This window comes from Cryptosporidium sp. chipmunk genotype I (assembly GCF_004936735.1).
Source record: "Cryptosporidium sp. chipmunk genotype I strain 37763 chromosome Unknown contig_14, whole genome shotgun sequence".
Taxonomy (NCBI): Eukaryota; Apicomplexa; class Conoidasida; order Eucoccidiorida; family Cryptosporidiidae; genus Cryptosporidium; species Cryptosporidium sp. chipmunk genotype I.
Genome location: NW_027125584.1, coordinates 194,737 through 212,040, shown reverse-complemented (window position 1 = coordinate 212,040; position 17,304 = coordinate 194,737). Strand labels below are relative to the sequence as shown.

The following is a 17,304-nucleotide window of genomic DNA, read 5'->3' as shown; positions in this document are numbered from 1 at the left end:
GGCGCCAAGTTAAATTAATTATATGGTAGCTATTTAAGTCTAAAGTAATTAATTATAAGCTTTTAATTCTAAAATTACACTATCAATTACTTCATAAAGAATTTGTTCGATAACCTCGTTTAGCAGTGGCAAGTAGTAATCACTCGTATGAAGCCACTTTTCACGGTCCATGTTAATGTACTCATTTGTGATTGAATCTTCACACGAATGGTACTTAAACAAGTGCTCAATATTGAGAAATTCTTTTTCAGATTCAAGGATATTAGGGTAGTAAGGTGCATGAAACACTTTTTTTAGTACCCATTCCTCAGAACTTACTTCTGACAAATAAGGTTCATACGAATTGCATAGAATATCCACTACTTGCTTAGAAATCAATTCATTTGTGACTGGCGTTTTCCAAAAATTTGATATGTCGTCCCTCCATTCTTGTACTAACTCCCTTATAAGGTCAATAGTCAGTAGGATAAAGTTATCATCTGGAGGATAAATCTCTCTTCGAATAGATGACTTAAACCCTAGGTAGCTTGGATCTTTCATCACCTGTTCATGAACAAATGAAAGTAGGTCTTCTTCACATAGCTCAAAATCAGCCAAAATTTCAATTCCGATGCTAGCTTTGTTTTCTACCGCTTTATTTTCAGTATCTTTTTCCATTTTCTCCAAAATTAACTTGGGTAATCTATTGCAAATTATATTACACAAATTTAATACAGAACCTTCTGACATATCGATTAACTCGTCATAACGCCCAGGAATTGACTCGACATTTTTGTAGTAGAACTCTTCTAAGTTCAATCCATCCAGGCTTAATTCATAGTAATTCCCAGAGCTTGCATTTTCAAACCAGTAGTTGTACTCTTCAATCTTACTCCTAAGTTCTTCATCTCCTGAAGTAAAATATTCAATATTTGGTAGCCTATCCATACTGATAGCCTTTTCCTTTACTGAAGAGTTTTTTTCTGAGTTGGTGATGCAAGAATTCAAAATCGGCAACCTTTCATTTGAAACATTGATGTTTTCAATCGGCAAGTCTTCAATTTTCTTAATCAAGCTTTCATTAACCATAGTTATGTCTTCCAACTTGTCAGTTATTTTGCTGATCTCTACGGTTGTAGCCTCGCTATTCTTAAGGATTTTAATTGGTTCCAAAGGAGAATCTCCCAGCCCATACCTTGGTTCAGGAGTCTGCTCATCTTCGTTAAAAACTATATTTAAAGCAATAGTGTGAACTGGAGTCTTCTGTGGTTCAGAAAAATCAGCAAACAAATGTTCTGCAGGATCTCCGTTTGCAGAATTAGACAATTCATTTTTGGAGGATGTTTCCTGAGCTTCAATATATTCGTTTTCTGGTACATGAACAAACGCCGGATTCATTGCTTTGATTCGTGATTCTGTAGCACTCAAATGATCTTCCGGAATGACAAATTCTGGCTCTATAACTTGTTCCGAACCCAAGTTAGCGGCTTCAGGAGCTACCGAATGGCCTAATTGAATTTCTTTTTCATTAGAATCTGGTAAGTCAGGTGATTTTTCCAATTTTATATGTTTTTCAGTAGGTTCCCAATCAATTTGAGGACTTAGTTCTGAAATTGACTCCGAAATAATATTTTGGGAACCACCATTCGTTTCTTTAATTTCAGAGTATTCATATACTACTGGGGGTATACCTGGGGTGAATTTTCGTTCTACCTCATTATTTTCATAGCCAATATTGACCGGTTTATCGTAAATTTTCTTTGTATTATCTTGTTTCAAATCATCGAATTCAATATTTCTATAGTGAATATATGGCGTGTCCAATTCCCAGAGTCGCTTTACTTTTTGAGTACTCTCTTTTGAGTTATTCTCATCACTGGCTTTCTCAGGTAAACATTTTTCCGGTCTAATATTCTTATTCAAAGTATTCAAGAGCTCCATTTGAGTTCGGATCAATTTCTCGGCCTTCAAAAAGCCAGAAACAGGCGTTGAGCAAATTTCACTTATTTTTCTGGTTGTTTTACTACCACTATGCAAAAAAATTGAACTACTTTTTGGACTTTCTATGACCTTGGTTTCACGATTATTTGAACCCAGCTTAACTTCTTTAAGTTTGTTTATAAGTCTCTGTAATCCTTGAATTCGTTGGTCTTCTAATTTTTTGAGATTTAACTTTGTTTCTTCCAACTTCAAAGAATTCTCAGATCTACTTCTGTTCATTCTAGTCTCTGGAACAAAATCTTTTGAGATTGGTATCTTCGATAGTGATTTCGCCCTATTCTCATATTCTCCTACACTCTTTCTAGAATACTGTAAGGATTCGAAGACCTTTCTGACACCTCCTTCGTCTGGATTTGACCTGATCGGTTCTCGATCAAATATTTGGCCATCACGAACAGGAGTTTTCTTTAATTCTCCAAGATATCGTTGCCTAATAAGACCACAAGGACTCTGGGAGTTTTTCGAGCTAAGGAAATTCTTGTTCTCCCTTTCAATTTTATACCTTTCAAAAAGGTTTTTTTTCAAATTAATATTCTGAACTGTTTTTTTGGAGGCAGACTCTAAAATCTTCATTTCGATTTTATTAAATCTATCACCTTTGCTCAAGCTCCTACTGTCTGTATTATAAATGTTCGACAAACTTCTAGAACGGTAATCTTGAGTATTTGAGACTTTTCTATTTTGAAGTCTTTGTTTTGGGATCATGCTAATTATTTCTGGATCACAGTAGTTTTTGAATAAATCCTGAATAAATGACAAGAAATTCAATAGACGGTCCATTCTGGTCATATTTATACCGTTTACTTTGGGACTGCTTACAATATTCCTAAACGAGCTCACCATTACATCATAGCAATGCCCTCCTACAGAAAATATCTCATGTACCATTCGCGCATACTCTTCCTTCTTCTCATAAATATCGTTATTGTATTTTGCACCTGTATTTATATATAGAAGAATTTGTTCTATTTGAATCCTGTTTTGAAGGAATTCATTGCTACCTGTATTACTCTTGCCTCCGGACTTTATGCTCATTGATAATTTTCTCAGTCTCTCCTGAGTTCTGGTTTCGCGTTCTATAGAGCTTATTATGGGCCGCTCTTCTCGAGTAGTTGAGGCCATGCTACCTTCACTAAATCTCCAAGCTTGATTTTTTTTGCTCGAGTCCAATAAGGAGTCAAGGCTTGAGCCTCTTCTGAATACCTCATTTAGATATGGTTTATCATACATGATACATCAATATAAATTGAAATCAGAATATCATGTTTATCATATACTATTTCTCCCCACTAAAGTTATATTTTTATTAATTTTTAGTATTATAAATTACTACACATGTGATTGTGGGGATATACAAATTCCGCCATTTGCATATTTTAATTAAAATGAGAAATTTTACTTTTGAACAATAAAACTGGAACAAAACTCAAGCAAATAACTCAAAGGCCCATATCTATTAATTGAGCAAAATATTTGTCTTTCTAGCCCATTAAACTAATCTATTTCAATTATTCTCACAACTTACGTTTTTTTCTTTTTCTTTTCATGCATTGCAAAAATAATAATATATGCTTACCCGCCATATGGCGCGTAGTTGTATCCCTTTAGGTAGAAAAGGAGTTTATTGATACTTTTAAAAAGATTAAGGTAAATTGGAATAAAAGAGTTACATCGTTAGATACGATAATATTATGGAATAAGAAGAGTCTAGCACCAAGTTGACGTTATTTATTTTTTGGGAAAGAAACACTTTTAATACTATAATTTTAAGTGTATTTTGTTTAGAAAAAAATGAATTCATGGCTTGTTCCATTTATATTTTTGTTTCTGTCCGTTATCATTGTTTCAGAAGCTCAAATAAAGCTTTGGAATTTCAAGAGAACTGAAAATAATGACAGGTATCAACAGTTACTTGACTTTTTTGTAGAGAAGTCAAAGTTTACAAGTAATGTTGAATTAATTAAATTGAATAGTAAATTAGAAAATACAGTCTCTTCACAGAAGAGAATTTTTTCTAAGCAGGAAAATGTTCAATTAATCTGTGAAAACTCGCTGCTAAGGCTTTTAAAAGAGAATATTGTTGATTCTAAGACTTTTAGCAGTGAAATGTCAGTACTAAGAGACTCGATTCATCTTTGGACCAAGAATTTTAATGTTCTTCAAGAATCGGATGAAGTGCGTACCTTTAAAGAGTTTATTTCTTTTTTGGATTATATTAATACAAAGAAGTTTGAAATTGATTTTTGTATCCGGTTATTTAACAACTTACAAAACCACAAAGGGAATATAATCGATGGCAAAGATTCACTAATACGAAAGAAGAACTTGTGTATTGATTTAAAACAAGAAATTGAGAATTTTGTTTCAACTAGACTTTCTAATCATTCATTAGAAATTTTGAGACAACATAATAAAGATATTGGTGATGTTTTTCAAGTAGCTGCAAGATCTATTCACAACGACCTTAATCAAGCAATTAATCAGGTTAATAAATGCAGTAAAGTCTTCAATCTTATTTTACTTTTGGATGAGCACAAGAAAAATCTGTATAGAAGCAAAGAACTGGAATCTTATTTTACTTTGAACAACTTTATTGATAAAGATGCTTTGAAAAGTGTGGACAAAAATATATTTAGTAACGTTTTTATTGAACTTCAGGAGTACCTACCTGAAAACACACTCTTTGTCTCATCTCCTCTCTCAAAAATAATTTTAATGGAACTGAATAAAGCAAACAAACACCTTGGGCACCTTAATGACTGTTCCAAGTATAAACACATTTTGATCCCTCTAAAAAGAAAGCTTATTTATATGATGAAGTCAATTTCTAATGTATTAGTTTCATATGAAAAAAGCTTCGAAATATTGAGAGAGACTTTAATGCATGTCTCATATATAAATGTAACATATCACAAGAATATGGTAGATTTGTGTTCTTATAATTTTGAGAAGAATAAGAAGGAACTGGAAGGTTTATCCCTCTTAGATAATGTTTTAAATGACAAAGACTTCGATAGCAAATTTTTAAGTAGGAAAAAGTTTAGCCAAGTCAAAATGTCACCTTTCCAGTTTTCCAAAACAAAATCAAGACAAGGGGCCTTATTAGAAAACAGAAACACAAAAGGTCTTCCTTTTTTCCCGGACTCCAATAAAATTGATATATTGCAAGAGAAATTTTCAGAAAAGCTTTCTGCTAAAGAAGTCCAGAAGCTTATTCAACATATTAGCTTATTGGCTAAAGAACTGGACCATGTGTATACGTATATTAATAATTCCACGAGTATTATGTTAAACTCTCTGGAAAAGCTTCAGTTTACCAATAAAGTCTACTCTGAAATCATTGAGTCTTCAACTAATGCCGAATCTGTACCAAGCTCATTATATTCTTATTCATATTTACTTTCTTTGGACATAACAATGTCACTTAAGAAGAACTTGTTTCACTTGAAGAAGCAAGGTTCTGAAAAAAGAAATCAAACAAGTAATATTTTCAAATCTATTAATGTAAATCCAGAACTTAGGAACGAACTGGTGGAAGCAAGCGAGGAAGCGATTAATAAGGTCCTAAATATTATAGCTTCACTTAGACAGACAGTTCATGAAAGAACACAGGGAAGTGGGTTAAAAAATATTAAGGCAAGACTTCCAACTACAAAGAAAAAGCTTCGTAAAGAGGTTTTATCTCCTCTTATAAGCATAAAAGATCACCTTAATAATCTCAGAAGATCCAGCATAGATGCAAATAATAAGATGATTAATATAGAAAAACAGATCAAACTAATAAAGAAGAATGGTATTGTTCAACTGAATTCTTCTAATACTACTGTCAAGTTAGAAAAATTTATTAAACCTCTAAATCTTATCATGAAATGTTCAGTAGTTAAAGAAACCTCTGAACAATTTGAAAGTTGTAAAGAGGTAATTTCTCAGGCATCTTATCTATTAAAACGCATCCACTCATTGATCAAAGAGCATAATGAGACAGTTCTTATTCAACAAGAGATTTTCAATAAATCAAATGCCAAATTGGAAGCACTGGTTAAAGAGTGGAATCGTCATTTAAATTGGATTAAAGATATTCCAAATCTCTGTAATGATCAACTTTCCACCATGAATAAGTTAGACAGCAATACGAGAATGATTTTGGGTTAGCTTATTTATGTATTCATACTCTCATTTTCAGAATTTAATATTTCTGAATATCTGGCTCTATGACTTCTATTCAACGCCCCCTTACTTACTCTGGCCAGTTGATCCTTCAATAACTTGTCATTTAAATTATAGTATATTAAAATTGCCTAAAAAGAAATATATTTTAGCTGAATTAGATCCGTTTATAACAATTTATTTTAATTTGATACTTACCTGAATAAATTTAATACAAGAATTTCTTCTGATTCTTTTTAGTACATTTGTTCTTCCAACAACACTGCTTTCTTTTCCACTATTCTTATAGTGGAATCCCGTCAGAATTTCACCAGCTTTGTTAAATAATTGTCTACAAGCTTTGAATTTTATCCTATTGGGTAAAATTTCCAGGACATAGCTATTTCTGCAAACATTTGTAAGTTTGCTTTTGGTTTTGGAGTTCCATTCAAGTTCTTGAGAGTTCTCAATTCCAAGCTCCTCTCTAATCACTTTTTCAAGAATTTGCAATAAAGTAGCTGAATCTCTTTCTTGTTTACCTATAAAATTGTTTAGCACCTGAAGAACTTCAAGATTGTTTTCAAAAGCTACTTTATCTTTCCCAAATATAGATACAAGCGAGCTTTGCCTGTGCTTATGAATACTGGAAACAAATTCTTTTTCATTTGATCCTTGAGAATCTAAATCCATTTCGAATTCATCATTCATGTCGACCTTTTTCTTCACTCCTGTTTTAATTCTCCTTCCAAAATTTCTTAAAGAGTTCAAAATTCGGTCTAAAACTTTTTTAATGTTTGATTTTACTGTGGATTTGGGACGAATTACAACATCATCCAAAAATGGGTAAGAAATATTAAGACCTTTTGAATGCTCACTATTTTTTAGGTTTTCTAATGATGAAAGCAATATGGAAATAATCAAAAGCCTACATGCAACTCTGATGGATATTACTCTGTAATCCTTAAGCAGTTCTATGTGAGCCTTTCTATAAGCTTCAGTTGTATCATTATACAGGAAATAACTTATTGGCTTGGAAGAAGGTAAACTTTCTAGCATTTTTTCAACATGATCTACTAAAAACTTTAACAACGAATTTGGAACCTAAAGTTTTTAATTTTATTTTACTAGATAGATTTGAGATAAAACTTACCAATGAAACGGATTTGTAATCCTCCAAAAAATATAATTCCTTTGAAGGCTCAGAAAAACTCTCCAAAATTTCGTCAGATATTATTAACAAGTCTTCTAATACATGTAACATTCTATTATTTGCCTCTATCATTACTCTAGACTTTCTTTTTAGATCTTTAAATCTGTGCGACGGAAATTGTTTGCTCAAAAGTTCATCAGCCATAAACTCATACTTAGGAAGACCATTTTCTTCGGTGAATGCATTGATTTGAGTTTCTTCACTTGCAATATAACCCCAAAACAATTGAAGTAAGTATACAAATACTGCCCATCTATTAATTAACATCTTTGAAAATCCTCAACCTGTATTCTTGTCTCACCAAAACGAATAAATTTTTTGAGAATGAGTATCTTGAGGCCACAGCAAAAAACATCACAGTTACTGTTAAGATTTATTTATTTTTAGATTTTAAAAATATTTTTGGCCGTGAACAAATATGCAAAGGTCATAAATAAGTTTGTTGGCGCGCAAAGTGTTGGGGGTTATTTTTAACTGCATATTGACTTAAATGTTTTATTAGTATAAAAATAAATGAATTATAATGGAGGTAACTGGTGAAGATGATAATACGTTTAAAATTCTTGTCTGTACAGACACACATACGGGATATAAAGAGAGAGATAGGTACGTTTAAACTGAATCGTGATAAATTAAGCAGTTTAGTATATTAATTTAATAGGATAAGGAGTAATGATTCATTAGTTACATTGGAGGAAATTTTTATTATTGGGAAAAAACTGAATGTTGATCTTGTTTTACATAGTGGGGACTTATTCGACGTTGCTAAACCTTCTAAATATATAATGTATAAGGTAATGAATATAATTCGCGAGTATTGTATGGGTAACAAGAAAATAAAATTCAGAGCTATAAATGGACGAGATTCATCAAATTTTAATGGCTATAATTGGGAAATTGGTGAAGCAAACGTATCCATTCCATTCTTCGGAATTCATGGAAATCATGACGACCCTGGAGAAGAAGGACTTCTTTCCCCGCTTGATATACTTGAATCGGCGAGATTTATTAACTATATAGGAAAGAATAGCAATGTAGACAATATTGAAGTCTCTCCAGTTTTGCTCGAGAAGGGTAGCACGCGATTAGCAATATATGGAATTGGAAATATTAGGGATGAAAGGCTCTATAGATCATTTGAAAAGAATAAAGTTAAATTTCTGATTCCTGAAAATAATAACGGCAACTCCGAGTGGTTTTCAATTTTACTTTTTCACCAAAATAGAAAAAAAGGTAATTTTGGGGGAACCCTGTCAAAAGATTCAATTCCAGAATCCTTTCTACCAGACTTTCTTGATTTGATAATTTGGGGTCACGAACACGAGTGCATGATTAATCCTGTAGAGGTTTTAAACAAGAATTTTTTTGTACTTCAGCCTGGATCTTCAATTGCTACATCTCTTATTGCATCTGAAAGTTTGCAGAAACATGTAGTACTGTTGGAAATAAAAAATAACACGTTTAAAACAACTCCTATTCCTTTACTCTCACCGAGGGTCTTTATTCATGATCACATGGTTTTAGACAAAGATATAACTCAGGTTGAGCATCATTTAATTGAAAAAGTCAATGAGTTGATTGAAAGGGCAAAAAATGAACAATTAGAAAAGAATAAGTTAAATTTACCTCAAAATCCTGAGATACACGAGATCCTAAAGAATAAATCAATGGATCTACCTATTCTAAGACTTAGAGTTGAATATGAATGCGATTCACAGCTAATTAATTCGAAAAGGTTTGGGTTTCAGTTTGTTGGTAAGGCTGCAAATCCACATGAGATTGTGATGTTTAATAGACGCACCAGAAACAATATAGATAAATATAATGATCAAGAAGATCCGATTGCTCTGAATTCGAGGATCAATTCAATTTCATTCAATTCGGATGATAGCAATATGATACAGAGTTTAACAATTCATTATACAGAAAAATTAAACGGATTAGATGTGATAAATATCAATGATTTAAATAAGGCAATAGATTTGTTTGTCAATAAGTTTGATAACCACTCTATTGAAAATTGTGTTTTAAATGCAATTTCAAAATCGAATTCATTTTACAAAAGCAATAAAGGACTGGAAATCAGTGAAGTTTTGCAAAAAATTAAAGAAAATAATAGAATCTGCAAGGATGAATTAGATAGTAAAAAAATTGATTCAATAATGTTTGAAGGTTTTTCTGACTCATTCAGTGAGGGAGAAGTTTCTGATTCCTCTGATTGTATTAAACAAAGCAAGAGATCACGCGAAAATAAAAACAACACTAACCAGAGGAAGTCTGTGAAGAAGGGAAGCGTTGGGGAAATCCTAGATGGCGAGTAGAATTAGCCTAAAAGCAAAATGTTCACTTTTATTAGCTTATTCTGAATTTTCAAACTAGTTTCTAAAGTGAAAATTTTAAAACACATTTAGTCTGCAAAATGCCTATGCATGATTAATCTAAATAAAGCAAAAACGCAAGTCAAAATTAACGAATAAAATCAACTTATTTTTTCTTCGAAGAATTATTCTATGTAGAAAGAACTTTATTATAGTTTAAATAAGTGTGCTTCTTATCAACAAAGAACTTAATAGAGTAAAAATATAGCTTTCATAGTATAAATAGTGGATAGAAAACTTATTAGGAATAAGTGGCGCGTTATTTAATATAGTATGCATTGAATTCTTGTTTCACCCAAACGTTTAACTTTCAAACTTTAAATTATCTTTGATTAGAATCAGTGTTAAAAAAATAATCAATTTATTAAATATTACTTGAATATAAAAATGATTTAAAATGAGAGCTTTTTATTTTATAATAATATTGATTTTTGAATTGGATAATTACTTGTATAAATTATTGATTTGACCTGTGTATTTGAGTTTAGTAGTATAAGGTCTTCTCGAGCTTCTACTTTTGTTATTATCGGGAAAAATATCATATAGAGCAATACAACCAATAGAGTTAGATGCATTATAAAGGGCTTTTACTAAATTTCTTTCTTGCTCTTTGTTAAATAGCACTAAAAGAAGTGAGTTTTTTAATTTTCCATAATATATAAGTGTGGAGTTTGGGATACCCATATTTTCAGATACAAATGATTGGACTGAGTTAATTGTACGATTTAATGGTATTTGTATAAGACTATAAGGTATTTTTAATAAGCCTTCACAGCTTTCATTGTTGCAGACCATAGGATGTGGGCCTTCACTTTTTGTTCCACAGTTACACATCTTTGGCATATATAGTGGACAATCCGTGCATGACCACTCAAAGTAAATTGAAGAGGAGGAGTTATCTTCATTGAAGAAAAGCAAATCAGTATTAAATGGACTTAATGGTGAGTTTTCACCTTCTACTGATGGCCTATCTGTGGCAAATTCAATGAGTCTTTTAATATCTGATTGATAATTGGCATCACTAATTTTCTTAACCATTAGCTTAGCTCTGTTGTCTGCAAAAATATCTAAATGCTTTGAGCTTGAATGTTCTTGAAATCGTTTCTTTCTTTTAGATATTTGAGACCTGAATTCAGTCAAAAAGCTGTTGATTTCAAATGGTTTAAAATCTTCTTTAGCCGGCATTCCAAAATGTTTCAGAATAACAGGTTCATAAATGAAGTTTTACGAAATATTACCGCAGTTTTTCAGGGGTTTACTTAATTTCTCCAAAATTTTTTAAAATATAAATGATAATTAGGCATTCTTGTAATTGCCGCCAACAGATTTTAATGAATTTGTAAACATCTCTTTTAGAAATGCAAATGCGAATTCATTCGAGAGAAATACGTAATGAAACTAAATAATAGATAAGGATAAACTTATTTTTATTTAGATTTTCAAATAATAAGTTAGCAACAGAATTTGAGTTATTCCATGCAGTGAATTTCATGTGGGGGGGATATGCCAAGTTATAGCATGTTCGTATTCGGGTATAACGTGGCAGGTTTGAAAATGATTTTTTGTATATTCACACAAAATGGAAGAAATCTTAGATTTAATATTTGCAAATAATTGTGATTGTGAGTTACCTAAGCTCTTGTCATGTGTGAATAAGTACTTAAATGGGAGGAAGCATAGCCTTAAGTTATTGGAGAAAAAAATACTTATAGATTATGAAATATTTATAAGCAGCAGTTCTCAAAATGATGAATATAATAGAAGGAGATATGAAAGTGAGGATGGATTTGATATTTTGAGGACTAATAACAAGAAAAGAATAGTGAAGTACCAGGAAATTTCTTTAAAAGAAATCAACAAATTATTTTCAATAAAAGACGACAATGTAAAAAAATTTGTATTAAGTAATATGAATTGCCTATACCTATTTTTAAGATTATTAATACTTTTGATTTCAGATGGAGTAAGGTTATTGCCTTCATTTGAAGAAGAATTTGGAAATCATATTAGACAAGTTTATTCTTTTATTGATGCATTGTTGAGCGTTAAGGAAATGAGTCATGGTATAGAACAAGATAAAGAAATAATATACAAAGGCAAATATACTCAAGAATTCAATTTGGTAATTTCAAAATTAATTGAGCTCACTAGATCCATATTTTTGAGTTTGCAGGAAACTACAGATGTAATGTTTAAAATGACTTTGGATTTTTTTCAATCGACGAAATTGTTGATAGAGAAACAAGATAAGAACAATCAAAGAGAATTGAACAAAGAACTTGTTGTGTCTAGCATGGAGATATATTCTAAATCAGCAAAAGAACATAGCATTGACAACTTGAATTTAAACATTAATTTAGCACTTACAATATTTGAAGAACTTATTCAACAAGAAAATGATTATTCAGTAGTATTAACAGAAGTCTTGGTTGCAAAACAACTATTTTTAATTGAACATTTACTTTATGCCTTTTATTTAGATAATAATTTAGACAATGATGAAATAGTTGTTAAAGAAGAACAGTATATACGTATTGGATTGGCCATCAAATTTTTACATTTGACTTTAAAATTGATATTAAACTCGAAAAAGATATTGGAGCAGTTAATCGAAAAGGAAGTTCTTACTGATATAATTGAATATGTGATTTTGATTCAAATTTTGGGAGTTGAGCCATCCAAAAAACAGGCTTTTGAAAGTAAATTAAACAACAATCAAATTACATCAGAATATATCAAGAATAGAGAAAATGTTTTCAAAAATAAAGATAATTGCTACACAAAGTTAATGATATCTAATGAGGGATATTCTGTTGAAATTCTTCAGAAGCTATTTGTAACCTTTCCACTTTTATTTTCAACTTCAAAGGAGTGCACATTCAAGATAATTAACCATATTCACAAAATTCTACATCATCAAAATGGAATTTACGATTTTTCATATTTTTCTCTTCTTTTCCCGGTTTTGTGCGAAACATGTTGTACAATGCATGCAGATAGGAATATACAGCTAATATTAATCAGTGAAATTCTCGAACTTTTTCAGGCTGCAGCAAATATAATGGACAACTCATTTAAACAATCAGAGGAACGCCTTTCTACTTATCTAAGTCAAAATATGGAGCTTTTATCAATTATTCATATTACCAGTTTTACTTACTTGTTGCTATTAGATATCCACTTTCTTGCCAATCAAGGCTCTGTAAAATCTGACAACTCTAAAGGCGACTTGCATATATATACATGTAAGGCGGGAAAATTCCTTTCGTCATTTCTCATTTGGTGTTCAAAATATGAAGAAAACTATGTTTTATATTATACTGCTTATTGTATAACTATTAATATCAAAAATATAATAGAGGAAGGGCTATTGAAAACCGATGGATGGATTGCTGATGCTGTCAAATACTTATTTTTTATCATGACTCAATATTGTTTAAGTATTGGTAATAATACGGCAGGCTATTTGAAAAGTACTAATGGGGAGAATTCTGCAGATGAGAAAAGTGAGATACTCATAAACTTTCTTAAAGGATCAGTATTGAGTAACAAGCAGATATATTGTTTTATTTGCGCATCAAATATAATTAATGCTTTAAGCGAGATTCAGGAGGATCTTGTACACAGTTACTTCCAGAGCAAAATCAAAGAATTTAATAATATTCTATCAAACATTGTTGGCGAATTGTCGGAAAATAGGAAGATAAAATGCAGCCATTTTGTGAACTTCAGCCACATTAAAAATATCTTTATGTTTCTTCCATACAAATTTTTATCCAAAATGAAGAAAAGTATCGACTTAATATTCAAGAGTGTATCATTGTTAATATCTAACTTTGAGCTTGAGAGCAAGGAAACTATGCCAACGATTCCTTGTATCGACCTAGAGATCTTTCTTTATAATTCTGTTTCATCCCTATATTTCATATTAACTATCAAAAGCATCTTTCATTACAACATCGCCCAAGTTGAAAATCAACTTGATTCCGAAGAGGAGGGAGAAGAGGAAAATGTGTCAGGAAACACAAGCTGTTTTGCATTTAAGCTTTTTACCAGCGAAATCGAAAAGATAGATACATACTTTAACAAGGTACTAGAGTTTTATGAAAAGAAGGAAATATACAATTCTCAATACAAAGAGTCATTTTCAATGTTTATTATAATTTTGGAATACATGGCTTCAATTGAATCAAAGCTGGGACTTTCAGAAAAGAAAGCTCAAAAACATCTTAAGTCATTTAACCAAAGAAACTTAACAAGTTTTTACAAGAATATTAATTTAAATGATACTCCTCAAAATGATGTAAATTATCGTAATAAGTGTATCCCATATCACGACGTATTGACGCTAATTCGTTTTGGAATGGTTAATAATGGTTTAAACAAACATTCCTTTAAATACAATGATATTGCGAACTCATTAAGATCGCTAAAGGGGTTCACTTCAAGGAATTACCATCTTATTTGATTAAGTTAGACTTCTCGACTTGAATTGGAAATATATCTTCAAAGGCGTTCTTTTTGATGCGCCAATCCATCATACAAATTTCTCCAATGGAAGAGCTCTCGCAAAAGGTTGAATCTACATCAGAACAAATAAGAGATTCAGAGTAGGCTTTAAGCCCTTTTAGCTCTAAATTTTTGCAGTCAACAAGCCTATCGAGTACCAACCTCCAGATTTTGATAATAGTTGACCATTCAATTCCGCATTTTAAAACCTCATGAGACTTGTTAATTAAGTAATCATTGTATTTAATTTCATCAAAGGCCTCATCAACCTCTTCATAAACTCCCATTTTGTCAAGAATAAGCTTGTCGAATTCTACTCTGTCGCCACTTCTTGAGGTAAATATAATGGTTGATTGATAATTAGTAAGATGAGCAGAAAGAACCTGGTCTGATAGGTTTGAGATAAATTCTGCTCGAAAATCGGCAAAAGTTAAATGATTAGACATCAATAAATACGTCCCTTCTTGAAGAACTTTAAGCTTTACCTTTGGAATAAACGATTTGATAGTTTTACAAAGATGAGTTCCATAAATATATCTTTTCAAGTGTTGCTGTGGAAGCTCACTAACGTGGTATTTACTTTCATTATAGTCTTGGTTAGCCATCTCAGTTGATTCAGATGATGAATCAGTAGAAGCCATTTTTTTTTTATCAATGGTATCACTAACTACAACAAAGCATCCTCCTCCTTTGACTGTGAAAAGTTTTTTTCTGTTAGAGAATTCAAAACTAAAATCTCCATCTTCTGTGATAGTAACTTTACCTTGCTGAGTTTCGAATTCCTTTGGACCTTTTATTCCCGTGGAATCCAGCAGGCAAAAATCAGCGTCTTTAAATTTGATATCATCTTGTATTTCATGGCTCTTACTGATTTGCTCGTCTTTTAGCTTTGACTTTTCATCCCAGTCAATATCATAAAGTCTATATCTAGCAGCGGAAGATACAAGCGGAGTTAGTGCGTCATCATCATCGTCATAGTCGTAATTATCATTAGTGGCTTTAATGCACTCTTCTGCGTGAATTCCGATCTCTGAAACAATACATGATGATTCTCTGTCAATCTCAAAAAAAGGCTTGAAAGCTTCAAATTTATTCCTAGAATTTTCCAAGCCACCTTCAGCCAAAGAATAGATTCTAGGTACCCTACTCAGCGTCCGATTCAGCAATAAATGGTCATTTACATCACCAAAGTTTGGGGTTATTCTTGGGGAGTCCCAACATTCATCAGTTAATGCATGCAATTCTGAACTTTCAAGCTCCCCCTCTCCCTTCAAGTTACGACGCCTAAAGCAATATTCTGGTATTTTAAGAGATTTAGAAGCTTCTTGATTTAGCATGATCGTATAATCACTTTTTATAGACTTTAATAAATTTTAATGATAGTATATAATGATCTTGCCAACTGTAATTTGTTCATATATTCATAGTTCAAGATACACACATATATCGCTGTGCAGTGAACAGAATCCGAAAGGGTTCAGGAAACTCCCAAAAAGTCCCATTCACTATTTTATCTCAATGATATAACATCCGCTTTCCTTGTATATTCAATGATCAAGTTTCCCCTTGATTAATACTCGCTTTGCCACTTTTAGTGACCTTTTGTTCCCGCCAAAAACATGGCGGTATGTAGGGGTGCAGAAATAATAGTTTAGGGAGCCTTTAAATAAACAAGAATATGTCTACCATCTAAGAAATATTACATGTAAGTGAATGGAAATTGAGAAAAAGAAGAATAAATCGGAAAAGTTTCTGGTGAGGTAATTTTTATAGTATATATGGACTGTGTTTTAGAAGAGTAGTTATTTATTCTTAAAGGAAATAAGCTGAAAAGAAAAGGATCTAAAAATATAGATGATTAAGTCAACAAATATGGTTGGCACAGATGATATTCTGCTAGACCATTCAAATGGATATAATAAATTTAGGAGAAAAGTACTCACTATGCTTCCTGTCATCTTTGTGGTGGTTATTATAATGTGTTTATATTTGATTTATACGTTTTACCATATTATTCCTTTAATTCAAAAAAATAGTGAAGCTGGCATTATTCAAGCGGTCATTTTCAATGTATTTGTACTTATGACACTCGTTTGCTTTGTCCTTAGTATCTTAACAAAGCCTGGGGAGATTCCGAATACTCCCGAATGGAGTATTAAAGCTACGGAAGGAGGATTACAAAGCGATGTGAAATCAAAGGAGCTTAAGAGCAATGGAGAAAGGAGATATTGTAAGTGGTGTGCAAAATACAAGCCTGATAGAACTCACCACTGTAGGGTATGCAGGACTTGCGTTCTTAAAATGGATCACCACTGTCCCTGGATCAGCAATTGTGTAGGCTGGGGGAACCATAAACAACTCCTCCTTCTAATATTATACTCTGCCATTTCATGTACCTTTATTACCGTTACATTGGCTCCTACCCTAAACAAGAGTCTCAATACGGTAACTATTCAGTTTGGAGACATTGTTGCACTTTTGTTGGCTGAAATTTTATCAGCATTTTTGGTAGTTGTATTATTTTCCTTCTTTTTCTTTCATTTATGGTTGGTTTTCAATTCTATGACAACTATTGAATTTTGTGAAAAGTCTAGAAGCACTTCCTATACTAACATGTGGTTTAAGGGTTATATGCATTCATTTAAACAGGTATTTGGCTCAAACCCATTTTTGTGGATTTTTCCCATTGGAAACCAGGTAGGCGATGGAATAAACTTTGAAAACTTTCAGGAATCTGACGGAGGTATTCAAAACAGTAAACACAAAAACGGATCTAATACCATGTCTAGTGTGAATGCCAGTTTGGTTGTGGATTGCCAACCAAAAGCAGCAGAAGAAAGTAGTTTATTACTAAGTTCAAAACAGGAGTCTGGTAAAATTGAAGATGACTCTCTTTAATCTGTTATATTATTATATTAGGTAGTTCTAATCTTATCAAAAAAAAAATATTATTGCAATCTTTTTTTCTAATATTTAAAATATATCTGCAATTTTTTGTATTTGTACTATAGACATGCCGTACATTTAAAGCGCTTTCCCGACTAGTTAAATATAGAATCAAGAAAATAAATTAAATTTTTG

General features: G+C 31.7%; 8 protein-coding genes across 8 annotated transcripts; 4 read left to right on the top strand and 4 right to left on the bottom strand.

The window, feature by feature from the left end:
- Window positions 1-48: 48 nt before the first annotated feature.
- Window positions 49-3,210, bottom strand: ELE39_000904 (chloroquine resistance marker; the record flags this gene model as incomplete). The annotated part of the gene is made up of 1 exon (XM_067343944.1): window positions 49-3,210. One exon carries the CDS (start codon window positions 3,208-3,210, stop codon window positions 49-51), a length of 3,162 nt encoding a protein of 1,053 aa, XP_067202663.1.
- Window positions 3,211-3,771: 561 nt separating this feature from the next.
- ELE39_000903 (uncharacterized protein) lies at window positions 3,772-6,132 on the top strand (the record flags this gene model as incomplete). The annotated part of the gene is made up of 1 exon (XM_067343943.1): window positions 3,772-6,132. One exon carries the CDS (start codon window positions 3,772-3,774, stop codon window positions 6,130-6,132), a length of 2,361 nt encoding a protein of 786 aa, XP_067202662.1.
- A 192-nt stretch (window positions 6,133-6,324) lies between these two features.
- ELE39_000902 (uncharacterized protein) lies at window positions 6,325-7,603 on the bottom strand (the record flags this gene model as incomplete). The annotated part of the gene is made up of 2 exons (XM_067343942.1): window positions 6,325-7,227; window positions 7,277-7,603. The coding sequence occupies 2 exons, from the start codon at window positions 7,601-7,603 to the stop codon at window positions 6,325-6,327; spliced, it is 1,230 nt and encodes a 409-aa protein (XP_067202661.1).
- A 530-nt stretch (window positions 7,604-8,133) lies between these two features.
- On the top strand, window positions 8,134-9,657 carry ELE39_000901 (DNA repair and meiosis Mre11; the record flags this gene model as incomplete). The annotated part of the gene is made up of 1 exon (XM_067343941.1): window positions 8,134-9,657. The coding sequence occupies one exon, from the start codon at window positions 8,134-8,136 to the stop codon at window positions 9,655-9,657; it is 1,524 nt and encodes a 507-aa protein (XP_067202660.1).
- A 501-nt stretch (window positions 9,658-10,158) lies between these two features.
- Window positions 10,159-10,899, bottom strand: ELE39_000900 (uncharacterized protein; the record flags this gene model as incomplete). Its single annotated transcript, XM_067343940.1, has 1 exon — window positions 10,159-10,899. The coding sequence occupies one exon, from the start codon at window positions 10,897-10,899 to the stop codon at window positions 10,159-10,161; it is 741 nt and encodes a 246-aa protein (XP_067202659.1).
- Window positions 10,900-11,293: 394 nt separating this feature from the next.
- Window positions 11,294-14,147, top strand: ELE39_000899 (uncharacterized protein; the record flags this gene model as incomplete). The annotated part of the gene is made up of 2 exons (XM_067343939.1): window positions 11,294-14,090; window positions 14,140-14,147. 2 exons carry the CDS (start codon window positions 11,294-11,296, stop codon window positions 14,145-14,147), a joined length of 2,805 nt encoding a protein of 934 aa, XP_067202658.1.
- A 27-nt stretch (window positions 14,148-14,174) lies between these two features.
- ELE39_000898 (uncharacterized protein) lies at window positions 14,175-15,560 on the bottom strand (the record flags this gene model as incomplete). The annotated part of the gene is made up of 1 exon (XM_067343938.1): window positions 14,175-15,560. The coding sequence occupies one exon, from the start codon at window positions 15,558-15,560 to the stop codon at window positions 14,175-14,177; it is 1,386 nt and encodes a 461-aa protein (XP_067202657.1).
- A 517-nt stretch (window positions 15,561-16,077) lies between these two features.
- On the top strand, window positions 16,078-17,121 carry ELE39_000897 (DHHC family palmitoyl transferases with a signal peptide and 4x transmembrane domains; the record flags this gene model as incomplete). The annotated part of the gene is made up of 1 exon (XM_067343937.1): window positions 16,078-17,121. The coding sequence occupies one exon, from the start codon at window positions 16,078-16,080 to the stop codon at window positions 17,119-17,121; it is 1,044 nt and encodes a 347-aa protein (XP_067202656.1).
- Between the last annotated feature and the right edge of the window lie 183 nt (window positions 17,122-17,304).